The sequence below is a fragment of the Lutra lutra genome, chromosome 1, assembly GCF_902655055.1.
Source record: "Lutra lutra chromosome 1, mLutLut1.2, whole genome shotgun sequence".
In the NCBI taxonomy this organism is placed as follows: domain Eukaryota; kingdom Metazoa; phylum Chordata; class Mammalia; order Carnivora; family Mustelidae; genus Lutra; species Lutra lutra.
The window spans coordinates 20299193-20316971 of NC_062278.1; the positions used below are offsets into that span (position 1 = coordinate 20299193).

A 17779-nucleotide genomic window follows, 5' to 3' on the forward strand; every position below is an offset into this window, starting at 1 on the left:
CCACGGAAATATGGATCTTTCCATGAAAAATAAATAGCTGTCCAATCAAAAAATTCTAAATGCCTTCTTAAGAGGATTTCAGGTTTTCCCTATTTTCCTTGTGTTTTTATGCATGACTGTGGATGTGGAAATTGATTTACTATTACTTACCATAGAGTTAAATGTTTTAAAGATTTACACATTTTTTACATGAATGTAACTCATGTTCACATAAGAAGATTTTGAAATTGGAGGAAGATATTAAGAAAATCATAAAATTTCTTTTTTTTTTTTTTTTTTTTTCTCTAACCAGTTTCTTTATTGGGGGTGAGGCCATCCACTCCCCAAGCCCAGGGCCAAGAGAGGTTGGCACAGTCTTTCCCAGCCTAGCCCTTGCCTCGCTGTCCATGGGCAGCTCCCCTGACTTGCATCCTCAGGTCATGTCAGGGAGTTGTGTCCATCTCAGGGACCTCAGTGGATACTTCCGTGGGCACTGCCAGTCGCTGGGGGGTCATATAAGAGCCCATTCCCGCTGCCCTTTCGGCCTCTTCCTGACTGTAGGGCTCCACGCTCAGCTGCTTTAGCCTTTTCTTGTGGTCTTTGGATCGGAAGTGGGTCTTCAGGGTGGCGGAATCGATGAAGTATCTCGCGCAGGCCAGACAGCGATGCAGGCCGCCCCCTGGCAGGTCGGGGTCAGGCTCAGGGCCCGGGTCTGGCCGAGACCGTGCGGGAACCTGGGGCCGCAGCTCGCGGTGAATCTCATCCAGGTCCGGCCGCCGCCGCTTCGCCTTCATCTGGCGGGCCAGGGAGTGGGCTCGGTGCGCACCCGTCCGGCGGGAGCGACCCATGGCCGGTGACAGAGGGGCCAGGACGCCCAGAGCCGGGTCGGGGGCACACGTGCGGGAGCTTCCGGATTGTGGGATGGAAAATCATAAAATTTTTATTAACCATTATTATATTAAACGTTTTACTATTTTCTTATTTATTTACCCATTTTAATTCTTTTTTTTTTTAAGATTTTTATTTATTTATTTGACAGAGAGAGATCACAAGCAGGCAGAGAGGCAGGCAGAGAGAGAGGAGGAAGCAGGCTCCCTGCTGAGCAGAGAGCCTGACGCGGGGCTCGATCCCAGGACCCTGAGATCATGACCTGAGCCTAAGGCAGCGGCCCAACCCACTGAGCCACCCAGGCGCCCCCCCATTTTAATTCTTGTTCTCTCTAACCTCACTTGTGTTAACTCCAAACAAGGGTTAAACTTAGAAGTCTTAAGTCTTGATAGTTCTTAAACTTAATTTAATGACTGTACATTCTGTTTGTAATAATAAAGCATTTTTTTTTTTCAAACCTCAGTTTTGGATATTTAGGCTTTTTAAAGTTCTATTCAGTGGAAAAATGATTTTTGAAGACAAATTAGTAACAGCCACTCTTAATATGAATATCATTATTATGTGAGTGCATGAACTCAATATGTAGAAGTTCAGCTCCTTTCCAGCTGTTCCAAAATGTTAACCAAAATAATTTCAATTAAGTATTCAAATAAAAGTTAATTAAATATATCTGATTAAATAGGTAAATTTAAATATGTAAGATGAAAATGTTAACTCTTATGTTAATACCCTTTAGACTGAAGATATGTTAAGAAAATTAAAGTGTCACAAGAAGGAATTATTTGCAATACTTCATCAAACATAATTCAATTTGAGAGTACTATGCTTTACAAGGAAGTTAAGTTATCTACTGCAAATCTTGCATTTCAATGAATTCTGAGGTAACCTGCCTTAGTGGGATGAATACAAATTTTGTAATGTGACAGAAATGATCATAAATTTCCACACTATACTTTCCATTGGGTAATTTGATGAAATTTCTTAGATTCTCTAAGGATCAGTTTCCCATTTGGATATCTAATTGAATGTGTTTTTGTTTTTGTTTTTTCAATCATTAATTTATTTATTTGAGAGAGATAGAGAGCTCCCTCAAAAGGAGGGGCAAAAGCAGGAGAGAGAGAATCCACAGCAGCCTACACGCTCAACACAGAGTCTGATGCAGGGCTTGATCCCACAGCCCTGAAATCATGACCTAAGCCAAAATCAAGAGTCGGAGACCAACTGACTGAGCCACCCAGCTGCCCCAACTGAATATTTTTCATGAAGATAAAATTACAAGAAAATTCTGAATACTTAAAGGAACTTTTTTTTTATTGACTGTATGTTTGATTAACTCAAAGAGAAAGATCTATGATATACAATAAAACCAAAAAACTCTAGTTTCTGTATTATTTATTCATAGATATTTCATGTAAAATAACTCTTCTGGACTGAGTTATCTTTGTCAATTTCATAAGATTTCCTTTTGGATTTATGTGTTTGTGCATGGCTCTAAAGATGTGTACCTTTGAAGACATTTTATCATATTTGTTGATTTAAGAATTAATTGATGTAATAAATAACATGCATTTGCCATATTATCCACTTGGATAAGTACATTTATTTTTCATGTGGCTTCAGATACTGTTCTGCTTGCATACCCCCAGGGAATACTGTCAACTGCTTCCTTCTAGAAAAGGACAGAACTTTGATAAATGAAAAGAAATGGAGTCCATACTAAATAGTTTTATGTACCATATTTTAGGAAGTGATTTCTTTAGGTGTTTTGGTCATAATATCAGCAAGTGTTCTTGTATATTGAAATATGAAGCTGAATATGTATTTATTTGGAAAAAATGTTTTTTTAAAGATTTTTAAAAAATTATTTATTTGACAGAGAGATAGAGAGCAGAAGTAGGCAGAGGGAAAAACAGGCTCTCTGCTGAGCAGGGAGCCCAATGCGGCTCGATCCCAGAACCCTGCGATCATGACCTGAGCCAAAGGGAGCCACTTAACCAACTGAGCAACCCAGGTGTCCCTAGTTTTTCTATCATAACTATTGCCTGGGATGTGGGGTACCAGTATTTCCACACTTAAAAAGACATGAAATACACACACACACACACACACACACACACACACACATTTCCATCAATATATGATATAAACATGCTTAAACTAATCTTACTAATCATTATAAATGAGTACAGATGTACAGGGGCTCCTAGGTGGTTCGGTTGGCTAAGCGTCTGCTTTCAGCTCAGGTCATGATCCAGTGTCCTGTGGTCCAGCTCCACGTTGGGCTCTCTGCTCAGTGGGGAGTCTGCTTCTCCCTCTCCCTGCTGCTCCCTCTGCTTATTTTCTCTCTCTCTCTCTCTCTGTCAAATAAATAAATAAAATCTTCTTTAAAAAAATGAATACTGTTGTATAAAATATAGATACCCTTAGACCTCTGGATACTTAAATGTCTCAAGACTCCACCACATTTGCTTTTGCCATATAATACACACACACACACACACACACGCACACACACACACACACACACATATATATATATATATATATATATATATATTCTATTTTCATTTTTTGCAATAGTAATGTTCTGTGGAGTCTTTTTTATTCCAAATATTTTAAATTTTTATTTATTTATTTGACAGAGAGAGAGAGAGAGCACACACATAAGTGGGTGGAGGGGCAGGCAGAGGGAGAGGGAGAAGTATACTTCTTGCTGAGCAGAGAACCAGATGTGGGGCTAGACCCCAGGACTCTGGCAACATAGCCTGAGATGAAGGCAGATGCTTAACCCACTGAGCCACCAGATACTCCTGTTCTATAAAGTCTTTATGAACATTAAAGTATTGAATACTGCTCCTGAGGGTAACATAGAGTTAGGCTCCTTTGAAACTCTGATCATGACATTTTCATCAATCAATCAATATACAGTTTTGTCTTATCTTTAAAGTTTAAAGACATCTTGTTGTTTAAAGACATCTTGTTGAATATATACTGTTGATTTGTTAACACTGAACTTGTGACCAACAGCACCATCATTCATGGCTGGACAAAGCTTTAAAACACATGTTATTTTCCCTAAGGGACATCTCAGCCTTCTTGCTCTCAGGAAACTGGAAATGTCTTAAGCACTATACACCACACACTTGGGGCAGTGTTAAACAGAGAAAACAACATAAAAATGTGAAAAACATGGCACTAAGACCGTGACTGAACATTTACTTACAGTATGAGAGTCGAAACAAGAAGGCAGAGAGTATTTCTTTGATCTCAGCTGGGCACATATGCATTAGGTGACTCAAATTCTTCATTGCTCTGCACATGTAAACACATGACTTTGGAAGTCTTTGGAAGAACTTTGACTGCTAATTTTAGGGTTACTAATAAATTTTAACAAGTAGGTGAACTCACAAATACTGAATCCATGAATAAAGAGGATTAACTATATATGTGTATACACACATGTATACAAATATATACAAACACAGATAAATACAGTAATGTAAATATAGTAAATTTAGTAATATAGTAAATACGTAAGTGTATATTAAAATTAAGATAACATGTATCAAAAGGAAATAAAAGGGAATTAAAATTCAAGCTACAATCAGGGAGAAGACATTCATCAAATATCACTAGAAAGAATTGTCATCCTTAATAAAATAAGGAATCCTCCAAATTAAAAGGAAGACAAAAAAGATCCAAGGTTTTCTTAGACATGCAAATTGTCTGCATATGCACTTTTACAGCTTACATAAAGAAATAAAAATAAGTTCATTTTAATTAGTGATCAGAGAAATTCAAACTAAGTCAGTGAAATGATGTTACTCATCTAAAGAATAACACAACTTACAAGTTTAATGGCTCAAATGACAATGAGCTTATGGAGTAACAGGAACTGCCAGTCACTTAATAAAATCTAAAGAAAATACCTTAGAAAAAAACTGTTATTAATGGTAAAGTTCAACATGCCAATATCTTACAATTCAGAATTTTTTTCCCATAACATATTCACTCAATAACTGTTGCATATGTGTCCTGGGAACTGTGTAATATGTACATACATACTAGAATGATCAACTACATGGTGTTACATTCACACAATGAAATAGTAATATAGTTGTGAAAATAAAAGCATAATTGAACATAGATTTATCTTTAAAACATAATATGGAACAAATATTTCAAGTCACAGAAAAATAAGCCCTCCATTTACGTAAGTTTCAGAAATGATACATATAAAAACACATGCATAGAAAATATAAATAATAACATACACATAAATATGTCACTGTTAAAAGTGTTAAAAAAAAAGGAATGCTTAGTAATTCAGAATAGCATTTACACATTTAGGCCTGTGTTTTAGCTTTGGTCCAATAAATTTTGGTTCTCATAGTTTATTCAGACATTATTGGTATGAATTCAAAACATATCCTTGGGATAGTTCTAATTTATAATCTTTTCCAGTGTCATTATCTTCAAATGATGAGTAGATACTGATGAAATGAGAATTTCAGCATATACTTAAGCTGATAATTTCAGTGAGGATGAGTTTTGTTTGTGGCTTTATTCCTTTTTTTCCTCTTAAAAATGCTTAAGAGAAGGTAAACTGCAAAATTTCCTGGATTTTCTTTAAATTCTATTGGAAGCTCATTAAATTCAAGCTTGAAGAAAGGAAGTGCAGTTCACAAAAAAGTACTTTGACATCTTTTTGGCTTTGGGATTTTTTTTTAACACTTAGATCACTCGTTTATTTGTTCTATACCTGGTGAAATTCCCTGATGTCCCACTTCCAGAGACCTGGAAGCATAGCTCACAGTGTTTTAAGAGCCTTGTACTTTATTTATAGATGTTATATCAAAATAAGGAAGGAATTTGCTTACATGTGTGTTCAAAAGCAATGTATTTCAATTTTTAAAATGGATTCTTAAACATATTCCAATGAAAATGGAATGGCAGTCAAGAATTGAAAGATTTCTGGACAAAACTGTTAAATTTTTATGTAATATTTTTTAGCTGCTCTGATAGGGACTTTAAAATATCTAGCTCAAGGGAAAGACATTCAAATTCAAAATGCTATATTAATATAGGCTATGTTAGTCTTTAGATTTTATTTGTTTTATTGTCTTATTTTTATTAAGGACTGTGAAAAATGCATACAGCATGGTAGAAAAAGCAATATATTACAAGTTTTCTGAAGAAAGTTTATGACTTAGCAAAATATTCTATGTACTTTGAGAAAGAAAGCATGCATTATACAATATCAGCTCATCTTGTGTTCATTCTTTTTCTGTTAAACTTTGGAGATGTTATCTTCTCTGATGATTTTCATCAAAATTTATACACAAATGGATGATGATCCCTAAATCCTTATCCATATTATATTGAATGCTGTGCTGGATTATTCCTTAAAAATTAGAATTACAAAGAAAAAAATATCTTGTTACTTAAACTTTAGTCCGTGAAGATTCATATTGTGTTGGATAAAATTCTGTTCCCCTTTAACATCTCAATTCCCTTATTCTTTGCAGGATAACTTTGTGATCAATACCATATTTCATTTTCATTTTTTCAGTTGCTGTGACTCTTTCTATACAGCTTTTCAAATCTTTCCTTCTATGGCAGCATCAGGTAAAGCATGGACTTCAAAATCAAGCATACATGGGATTGGCTCTCAATTCTTATAACTATTAGCTAAGTGACCATTATCACCTGCTTACTTTCTTATTATATAAAATTGAGTAATTAAGGGTATCTATTTTAGTTATAATGTAGGAATATTGATGATATTTTAATGTAGAGAAAATTCACTTGTGTTTGTGCCGTTATTAAAATTTTTCTTAGCAGTTACTAAGCATCTTAGTTTCTAAATTTTGATTGTTCTTTAGGAAACCAAGAAAACAGTATGAGAAAAAAAGTTGGAACAATGTAAATTTGTCAGGCTACCTTCTGAAAATATGTACACAGAATCATCTGAGTTCTTGCCTGTGTAAGAGGATAGTCCTTTTGGGATTCTGATTCTTTATAAAACATTGCACCATTGATGATTACATATGTTGGTTCCTAGATTGCTAAGGAGTGTTGAACAAATGTCATATTCCTTTATGAATTTCAGAAGCTGATCTAGGTAAACTTTGCTGCTCTACTATTGAATATATTCCACAGTCTCTTATTGGAAAGTGATTCTACAAATAAAAACAGAAGATATTATTAGAAAATCCATACCCCAACACAGAAAACTTGTCTTTCTGGAAACTATTAAAAAAAATGTTTTATTTTTAATCTAAGCTTCAGTTTCCACGTCTGTAAAATGGTGTTAAAATGTCATCTTTGAAACAAGCTTTGAGGATTAAATGTGATAATACCAATAAACAACTAAAAATAACTAGATAATTCTACATAGTAGGAGATTTGAATAGTACCTTGAACAATTGATTGAATGATTGTTCAATAGTACATTATTACTATTATCATTATTAGCATATAATGTTGGCTGCAAAAAGATGAAGTAAATGCCTCTCAAAAATATCAAAGTCCCTCCAAATGGACAACTTGCACTTCCTTCTTATCATTTTCATCATAGGCTCATGCTTTAGAAAACAAAGCAGGACAGCTTTCACCCAAAATGTCCAAGTTTGCCAAACGGGCTCCTCGGTGTTCTGGAGAGTTCATGCTTCTATCTCTGGCTGCCCCTAAGTGCATTGGTTCACTTACAATTTAGATCATCTGCTTTGGAATGGATTGCTAAGGATGTATTTTCAATTATATTTGTTATTTATTACTTGTCAAAGAAAAATTGCACCAGGTAAGTAACCTGGAAAGGAAAACTTTATTCAAGACTATTGAAAGAGGAAAGAGAGCTTGAACTCAACTCTGCTGGAACAAAAGGTAGAAGGAAAAGCACTGAAAGTCTTCAGATGGAAAGCTGTTCCCTGGGCTGAGGACACCTGCATTTGCTAATCGTCCCTTGTGGGAGTTAGTCTCCTCGTCTCACACAGAGACTGGGTGACAGGGGCACAGTCTCCTTAGGCAATTACGTTTCAGAGGGATGGCTCCCAGGTCCTTGAGAAAGAATTTGTCTGCTTGTCAAACTGGCAAGAGGCTAAGAGAAGATAAACTTATACCTCAAAGGAGCAGAGGAAAACAAAACAAAACAAAACAAAATGAAACAAACAAACAAACAAAAACAAAACAAAACTACAACTGGAAGTTTTCCAAAGTGCTTTAAAAAGGTGGTGGTGGTGAGGAAGTCAGACATTGGGTAAAATTTAGTCAAACTGAGGGAAAGAAGGTTAAGACTTTCTTGATCATGGTATGGGAATTTCAACTCTTCAGGAAAACAGAAAGCAAATCCCCATATGTCTGTATCACCCTTTGCAGTATTTGCAGTCAAATACTATCTGATTGCAATTCAGGGTGAAAAATCTTTAAAAGATTAGGTATTAAGTTGCTGTGCTCAACAAACCCTATATCCACTCCTCTTAGAACTTCACCATAAATATGTCTTATCTTTTTTTTTTTTCAGCGTAACAGTATTCATTGTTTTGCACCACACCCAGTGCTCCATGCAATCCGTGCCCTCTCTAATACCCACTACCTGGTTCCCCCAACCTCCCACCCCCCGACCCTTCAAAACCCTCAGATTGTTTTTCAGAGTCCATAGTCTCTCATGGTTCACCTCCCCTTCCAATTTCCCTCAACTCCCTTCTCCTCTCCATCTCCCCTTGTCTTCCATGTTATTTGTTATGCTCCACAAATAAGTGAAACCATATGGTACTTGACTCTCTCGGCTTGACTTATTTCACTCAGCATAATCTCTTCCACTCCCATCCATGTTGCTAATGTCTTATTTTTTTATATTATATGAAAGGCAAACTTTACTTTAAGAGAAAGATGGGATCATTTTCAGAATCATCCTGGGCTATTGTTACTTCTTCATATGTATTTCCTGTAAAGGGACCTTCAAATATTCCAAGTCAAAACCATGGTGCTCTCTTGTCACTCCCTTCCTTACATCATAGCTTATCTGCAAGAGCTGAACATTCTGGTCACTCAATAAATATCTGCTGAAAGAACAAATGCAGTTTGCTCTAAACTCATTCCATCATCTTTAGATTGAGGCTTTTTGATGAACAGCTTTGCATAATTCTTTTCAGGGATAATTTCAAAGAACAGATACCAGTCCTTGATGTTTTTACCTTTGTCAACTCTATAGTCACTGCCTTGCTTGGTTGAATTCACGGCATCCATCATCCTTCCCAGAATGTGGTATAAACCATTTAAAAATAGTTACAGTACAAACTATATTACAGGTATGTTAATTTGACAACCTGTCCAAATAAAATATTACTTCAGTTTACTTTTTGAGTAATTTCAAATCCTCAGACAAATACTTAATAAGAAAAGTGAACTTCAGGCCCTTGTCTTCTCAGTATTAATTTTTGTTTCAAAGTGTATTATTTTGTGAAAAGCTTTCAAGAAAATAATTAGATTATTTGTAGCTTTTAATCAGGTATAGTCAATTGAAATAAAGTAAATAAATGCATCCAATACAGAAAACTCCAAGTATAGTTCTGCCTGAGAATGGCCCCTCCATCCTCCAAGATTCGCCACATGGCTTATTCTCTCACACACATTCATGTCTTCTAGAGAAAAAAAAGCTTCCCTTGTTTTTTAAGTGCTTCTCCCACAAACTGTAGCCTCCTATGACTCTTTACACAGCATGAGAATTAGGTCTGTAGCCCTTTCTCTAGTCCTTTGCTCTGATCCAAATGGACAGTATAACTTCTCTTATCTCTCTGTGAGGGCCAAGTGGTTTTATTCTGGACTAGGTCCCTAGGTTAAGCACGGGTGCTTGGGAGACCAGCATGCCATAGGGCAAGGTACTTACAGGTCAGAAAAGAAGACACTCTAGAACTTGGAGCCATCTCCAGGTTGTCAAAGGCAAATCTCACTGGGTAATATGGCTACTGGAGAGATTTTATTTGCATGAATAGGGTTGGACTAAGGAAGGGGAAAGGAGAGGAAATAGCCACCTCTTTCTTCTTGATAGGCAGAGAAATTAGTTTTTCCTTATCTCTCATGGGTGGAGGGTCCCACTACTGGAAAACTGGTTCCCACCCTCTCTGACTGGTGTTCATTGAATTTCCTGAAAAGAAAGGCCAGTGACAAAGAAATTTGAGTGCAACATGTTTTTTACTGTCAGGTAATCGACAAGAAATCTGATCCGGGACACCTCCCTCACACATTCAAGATGAAATTAATAATGATGAATATCAAAAACCCAACGTACCTCTCCTCAACTATTGTGCTTTCAGAGAGAAATTTCCTGATAGATACTGTCTAAAATAGCCACCAGCCGTATTCTTTAAATCTCTGCCCTCTTTCTTTCTGTATTACTTTAATGTTTATCTAAACTTACACAACTTATTTTTCTTATTTTCTATATTCTTCACTGGATTGTAAATTCCATGAGGATTTGTATGTTGTATATTTTATTCTACTGATAGTTCCAGCAAGCAAACCTGTCTCATCTAGTAATATTAGGTTCAGGCACTCTTTAGATTTCTAGAAGTGATATCAAGCCTCTTCTAGCTCACTTGCCTATACATTCCTATGATTCTTCTTGATCATAAATACATTTTTTTGTCAGAAAATGTAATCTCCAAGTGTATCCATATATGTGTTTCAAAAAGTAATATTAAGGTAAGTTTTTGAAGAACACAAAGCTAAACCACTCCTTTATACATGTTAAAGTGTATATTTGTATGGAGATAAACACCTTACAGCAGAATGAATGTGTCCCCTCAATATTCATAATTCATGTGTTGAAACCTCTTCCCCAGTGTAATAATATTTGGAAGGGCATATTTGGGAGGTGATAAGGTCATGAAGGTAGATCTCTCAAAAATTGGAACAGCGCCTTTATAAAAAAGACCCCAGAGAGCTCCCCTCAACTCTTCCACCATGTAAAGAAACAGTGAGAAAGCAGATCTCACAAGAAAACCAAAATTCTTGGCACCTTAATTTGGAACTTCTAGCTTCTAGAACCATGAGAAATTTTTTGTTACTTTAAGCCACCTGTTCCATGATACTATAACAGCCTGGACTAAAACAGATTACAATTTCAAGACCCACTGGGATCAGGCAGGATAGTAGGATGTAGAATAGGAAGGAAGAAAACTAGAGGACTTTTGCCTGATTTAAGGGGGATAGCAGTTGTTCAAATAGAGGACATGGTTGGTGTGTGTTAATATAAGCTGAAAGTTGATATACTCCCAATTTTTTAAGGAAAACTGAGAATGCAGATATTTATGTGAAATTCTGTGATATTTATGTATTGACCAAAGAAACTGACGTCTGTGAGAGGACTGTAATGTATAAACTGCAGCTTTGCAATCTCTCTATGGAGGCCATGAGATTGTCAGGTACCCCACCATTTGGGGCCTTTCTAGATTTATTGTAAATTACACACACTTTAGCAATGCATTATTGGTCTTCTGGCAAGAAATCATGAAAAACCCAGCTATAAAATTTACTATTGTATTTACTTTAAAGAAACTTATTGATCTTTGCTTAGTATATTTTCTTTGAGAAATCTCTCAAGCTGCACTGCATTTTTAATTCTGATTATTTGGCAAACACTGGGAATCAGGTAATAGCAAATGTTCTCTTTGTTTGATAGCTGTGAGGAGTTCCTATCAATCAATCTCAAGCAAATATATAGAATAGTTTGGCATATATTTTAAACAGTAACTTGAATTTATTCTGTCAATGAGTTCTTGTTGAACATAGGAAATATTCCCTGAATATCTAATATGATGTTCTATTTTACTATTATAACTATTTATAACATATGAATGGATTTGTACAATATATAAAGTTCATTGATATTATCTATATCCTTCACTGCTTCATCCTTAAGAAACAGAAGAAAACCTGACATATAATAGGTTCTCAGGAAATAGTTGATAAATTAACAAAAAATTTGTTATAACTTAAATGCCTAATAAGTGTCCTAAACATTGCCAAGAACCCTTTAAACAAATAAGTGATAAACTTTCTTAAGGTATGACAGATACAGCTGCTGTCTTATAGATGAGGAAATTGGGACTCAAAATTTATTCAGTGTCACACACTTTATAATACTGCAAGTCATAAATACATTATATGCAAATAAAAATAGCACAAGTGCTAAAAATGTGTGCAATATTTTTCTCATTATTTTATATTGTCAGATGACTTTGATATAACTTGCATACTATGTGTTTATGAAAGTGACTAATCACTTTAGATCTCTTCTACAGAGTAATATAAAACTCTGTATAATATTGAAAAGAAAAAAGAAAAAGAAAAGAAAAGAGGATGGAAGGAAGGAAAGAAGGAAGGAAGGGTGGGCAGAAAGGCAGGAAGGGAGGAAAGGCAGAAAGGAAAAGGAAAGGAGGTAGGCAGGCAGAAAGCCATAGTGTTTCATAGCGTACATACACTGGTCAATATAACTCAAAACAAAACAGTATTTGGATGCCAGGATTCATGATAATAATTAGAAACTGAGTGTTTAGGAAATACATAATTAAAATTATATATTTTGTTTTTCCTTTTATTATTCCTTTTATTTGTTTTGAGTTGACCAAATTCTCCACTTTATATAGAAAAAGGAAGAACTATAGCAATAGTGCCTCTAAGTGTTTCTTCACGTGCCCAGCTGTTTCTTTGTCCATACGGAGTTCCTATTTAGAAATACAGAGGTTTAATTATAATAATGTTACGATAATTTCTGGATGATCAATATTAACAGGAGTGTCAAATTCTAATTAAAAAGGAAAGAAAATATGTAACATGGTTTGATTTCATTCTTAAGTAAGATTCTTACTATTCATGTATATTTCTAAATAACAGGTCTCTTTAAAATTACTGTAAACTTTTTCCAATTATGCAATAAGAAATTATTAGAATATGATCAAACAAAGATATTCTATGAAGCACTTTCTGGAGAAAAATTGACAATTTTTTCTATTAATTTAAAAATGTTTATGATTAGCTTTGTAAAGAAAGTGAAGTATATAGAATAAAAAAACTCCATGATATAAACAATTAGAATAATCACCAGTCCTATAGTATATTTCCTTCTAAAACACTATATATGCATATACTCACACACACCATGTATTCTATACAAGATTTTTTATTCTTCCATTTATGATTATAATCTAATTACTGTCTTATAAAGGTAGAAATAACCTCATAAAATATTCAGTATTAAATATATGATAGCATAAAAGTTGTTAAATATACAAAACTAATCATTTATAGAATATAAAATGTTATTTTAAAATTTAATTACTGCATAATGTGAGGCATTTGAATCCTTGTTTGTCATGGTATATTACAACATCTCAATAAAATTCTATATAAGACCTTTGTGAATGCCTATGATTATTTTACTAAAATAATTTCCAAAATTAGGAATGCATAGATAAATGTATGAACATAATAAAAGTTCCAGAAATTTAGGTTGTCCTCAAGAAACCTTCCAAAGTTACTTCTTTGCTATTATGAAGAATGTGATGTCATTTTTGATGTTTGACTGTTTGATCGAGCTCGCCCCGCATCGGCACAGGCTGAGAAACAAAACCCTCAGCTCCCTCCATTGGTGCTGATGGCAAATTTAAACCATTCAAACCCAAGTCTAGCAAAACCATCACCTTGGTTCCAACATCTAACCATAATAAAGAAAAAAACCAGCTGTCCCCACTCACTCCTGTTTTAATCAGGATCTGACCTGATCATTTTTCCTTGGGGAATCATTTTGCTGTTTACTCTTTGAGCAATAAACTTTATATCACAACCATCAGTGCCTTTGTGTCATTCTTTCTGATATTTATACATTCCTGTGGAGAGGTGTGTGTGCATGTTGGATGGGGGTTGCTGTCTGATGTGGAGCAGGGGATGCAAGGACCTCAAAGGCAACACTTACATTACATGCTTTATTTTATTACACTTTTGTAAACTTGATAAGTATAAATAGCTTTGTATTATTTTAAATGTATGAAGAAAATAATGTAGTACTATATGATTCCATTTAACATTTTGAATAAACTCATCTGTTAGAGGAGGTGTAGACTATTTTAAAATAAATGCACTGAAGGAACAATCTATTTTCATATGTAGTATATGAGGAACTTAGCCTTCAAGCTACAATTTCTACACATACCATCTGCTCTTATTTAATGAGAGTCTATTTGATCTGAATGATGCAGATAATTGCTTCAATCTTTTATTTCACTTGTCACTTTGCAAACACAGTTCTAAAAAGACAAAATGGAAATAAATTGGCCTTATTTGGAAAAAAATAAACGCCTATATATTTTTTTTCGACTACACTCAATTTTAGCAACATTTTGTTTTCAGTAATCAATGTTTAAGAAGAAATGCGTAATTATCCACTTCCGATATTCCATATATCCATTCCATATCCATTTCCATTATTTGAAACACAACAACAGTTAAAATGTTTTACATTTTACTTTTTTAAAAGATTTTATTTGTTTATTTATTTATTTGAGAGTGAGATTGTGCAAGGAAGCAAGCATGGCGGGGGGTGGTGTCGGGCAAGAGGGACAAGACTACATGCTGAGCATGGAGCTCGATTTGGGGCTCCACCTCAGGACCTTGAGATCATGACCTGAGCTAAAATCAAGAGTCAGACACTTAAACAACTGAGCCACTTAGGTGCCCAACATTTCACCTTTTAATTTAGAAAATTTTTGTATAACTCTTTTCCTTTCAGTGAAGGTTAAGGTGGGAGGTTAGTGGTTTTAATTGTGAAAATATATATGATGTTATCAGAAGAAAAAAATAAAAATCATGAGGAAAAATTGAAACAAAAACTAAGTTGAGGTTTCCCAAAACAATAGTGAATCCTCAGGAGAAAAGGAGACAAGATCTACAATGACAAGGAACTTCTTTGGTTAGTCAAGTTTGAGATATATTTTATAGTTATTTTAATGTGATTGAGAATACACTTGAGGAAATTCACCTCATGGAATTTATAAGTTATTTCCTTTTTTTTAAGATTTTATTTATTTATTTGACAGAGCGAGATCACAAGTATGCAGAGAGGAAGGCAGAGAGAGAGAGAGAGAGGAAAGTAGGCTCCTTGCTGAGCAGAGAGTCCGATGCAGAACTCGATCCCAGGACCCTGAGATCATGACCTGAGCCAAAGGAGGCGGCTTAACCCACTGATCCACCCAGGCGCCCTATAAGTTATTTCTAAGTCCCTACCTTTACAGTTGATTACTCTTTTTATTTATTTATTTTTATTTTTTAATTTCATTTCAGTGTACCAGAATTCATTGTTTATGCACCACACCCAGTGCTCCATATGATACATGCCCTCCATAATACTCACCACCAGGCTCACCCACCTTCCCTCCCCCGACCCTTCAAAACCCTCAGATTGTTTTTCAGAGTCCATAGTCTTTCATGGTTCACCTCCCCCTCCAACTTCCTTCAACTCCCTTCTCTTCTCCATCTCCCTATGTTCTCCATGTTATTTCTTATGCTCCACAAATAAGTGAAACCATATGATAATTGACTCTCTCTGCTTAACTTATTTCACTCAGCATAATCTATTCCATGTTGATACAAAAGTTGGGTATTCGTCCTTCTGATGGAGGCATCATACTCCATAGTGTATATGGACCACATCTTCCTTATCCATTTGTCCGTTGAAGGACATCTTGGTTCTTTCCACAGTTTGGCGACTATGGCCATTGCTGCTATGAACTACAGATGGCCCTTCTTTTCACTACATCTGTATCTTTGGGGTAAATACCCAGTAGTGCAATTGCAGGGTCATTTTTAATTTTTAATTTCTCTATTTTTAATTTCTTAAACAATCTCCACACTGTTGTCCAAAGTGACTGCACCAACTTGCATTCCCACTAACAGTGTAAGAGCGTTCCCCTTTCTCCACATCCTCTCCAACACATGTTGTTTACTGTCTTATTAATTTTGGCCATTCTAACTGGTGTAAGATGGTATCTCAATGTGGTTTTGATTTGAATCACCCTGAAGGCTAATGATGATGAACATTTCTTTTTCATGTGTCTGAAAGCCATTTGTATGTCTTCATTGGAGAAGTGTCTGTTGATGTCTTCTGCCCATTTTTTGACATGATTATCTGTTTTGTGTGTATTGAGTTTGAGAAGTTCTTTATAGATCCTGGATATCAGCCTTCTGTCTGTACTGTCATTTGCAAATATCTTCTCCCATTCCGTGGGTTCCCTCTTTGATTTGTTGACTGTTTCCTTTGCTGTGCAGAAGCTTTTGATCTTGATGAAGTCCCAAAAATTCACTTTTGCTTTTGTTTCCTTTGCCTTTGGAGACATGTCTTGAAAGAAGTTGCTGTAGCTGATATTGAAGAGGTTACTGCCTATGTTCTCCTCTATGATTCTGATGGATTCTCACATTGAGGTCTTTTATCCATTTCGAGTAGATTAGAATATAGAAACAGATCCTGAAGCTTTAGAGGTCTGTTATGAATGCTCCCCACATTTATATTTTGAGGCCTTAAACACAATATCATGATATTTGGAGATGGGGTCTTTGGGAGGTAATAGGTTAGATGAGATCAAGAAGGTGGAGCCTCCATCATGGGAATTTGTAAGAAGAGACACCAGGGAGTTTGTTCCTTCTCTCTCTCTCTCTCTCTCTATGTCTTTCTCTACCTCTGTCTTTCACTGTCTCTCTGTCTCTGCTATAAGAGTACTCAGTGAGAAGGTGACCATTTGCAAGCCAGGAAAAGAGCTGTCACCAGAACTCAAGGATGCTGCCCCCTTGATCAACTTCTGACCTCCAGAACTGTGAGAAAGCCACCATGTCTCTAGGATTTTGTTACAGTATCTGAGTTGACTAATTTATTAAATTTTTTAAAAGATTTTATTTATTTATTTGACAGACAGAGGTCACAAGTAGGCAGAGAGGCAGGCAGAGAGAGAGAGAGAGAGAGAAGAGGAAGCAGGCTCCCTGCGGAGCAGACAGCCCAATGTGGGGCTCGATCCCAGGACCCTGGGATCATGACCCAAGCCGAAGGCAGAGGCTTTAACCCACTGAGCCACCCAGGTGCCCCTGAGTTGACTAATTTATAAAGTATGAATGGATTTGGGTCACCTCCATAAGTGTTTTTGACTGAGTGACCATCAGTGTGTGACTTTTCTCAAAGCCACCCAGATGCCAGCTTGGCCACCCTCCCTCCCCCACAACATATCTCATAGCTTGTCCCTGAACATAGAATCATTGCTCCCAAATGATTATGGGAGCCTGGTTCTCCACCTGTGTAAAACAACAAATTCATTTGCCTAACTCCCTCCTAGGAATGTTCTGTCCAGAAAAAGAACAGGGTTAAATAAAATTAAAAAGTCTATGAGACAGAAAAATCTAAATATCAATTTGCCCACAATCCTGGCACTTCACTTACCCTGCATAAACTCTGGCTACCTTGATTCCATCTCCAGGTTTCAAGAAGCAGCAACAGTATTCCAGAAAGTACTCTCAATTGAGGAGTTACAGAATCTTGCTTCAAACCCCAGCTTTGCAGCTTACTACCTAGAAACCTCTTGGTTACATAACTCAAGCTCTTCGAGTTAAGTTTCTTCATCTATAAAATGGGGCTACTATTGTCTGGGCTTATTATCAGGGATACAGTAAGTTAGCGTGCATGCGCACACACACACACACACACACACATTTTTCCCTAAAAAACCACCTAGCAGAGTACATGGTACAAAGCAAAAAATAAAAATTAAAAAAATGTTATTTGTACATGTCTGCTTATTTCAAAATCTTGAACTAGAAATTAAACCTTCCCCCTTCCAAAGTTGTAAAAATCCAGAGTAGCATAAAAATGTGGGTT

The 17779-nt window shown here is 35.8% G+C and overlaps 1 protein-coding gene across 1 annotated transcript; it reads right to left on the reverse strand.

Moving 5' to 3' along the window:
• Nucleotides 1–272: 272 nt before the first annotated feature.
• Nucleotides 273–897, reverse strand: LOC125094654 (zinc finger protein 593). Its single transcript, XM_047720101.1, has one exon. The coding sequence runs from the start codon at nucleotides 825–827 to the stop codon at nucleotides 423–425; it is 405 nt and encodes a 134-aa protein (XP_047576057.1). The 5' UTR covers nucleotides 828–897; the 3' UTR covers nucleotides 273–422.
• Between the last annotated feature and the right edge of the window lie 16882 nt (nucleotides 898–17779).

Bases quoted from the DNA above. Each gene is read 5' to 3' on its own strand.
- LOC125094654 (XM_047720101.1), bottom strand. From the start codon at position 827: ATGGGTCGCTCCCGCCGGACGGGTGCGCACCGAGCCCACTCCCTGGCC.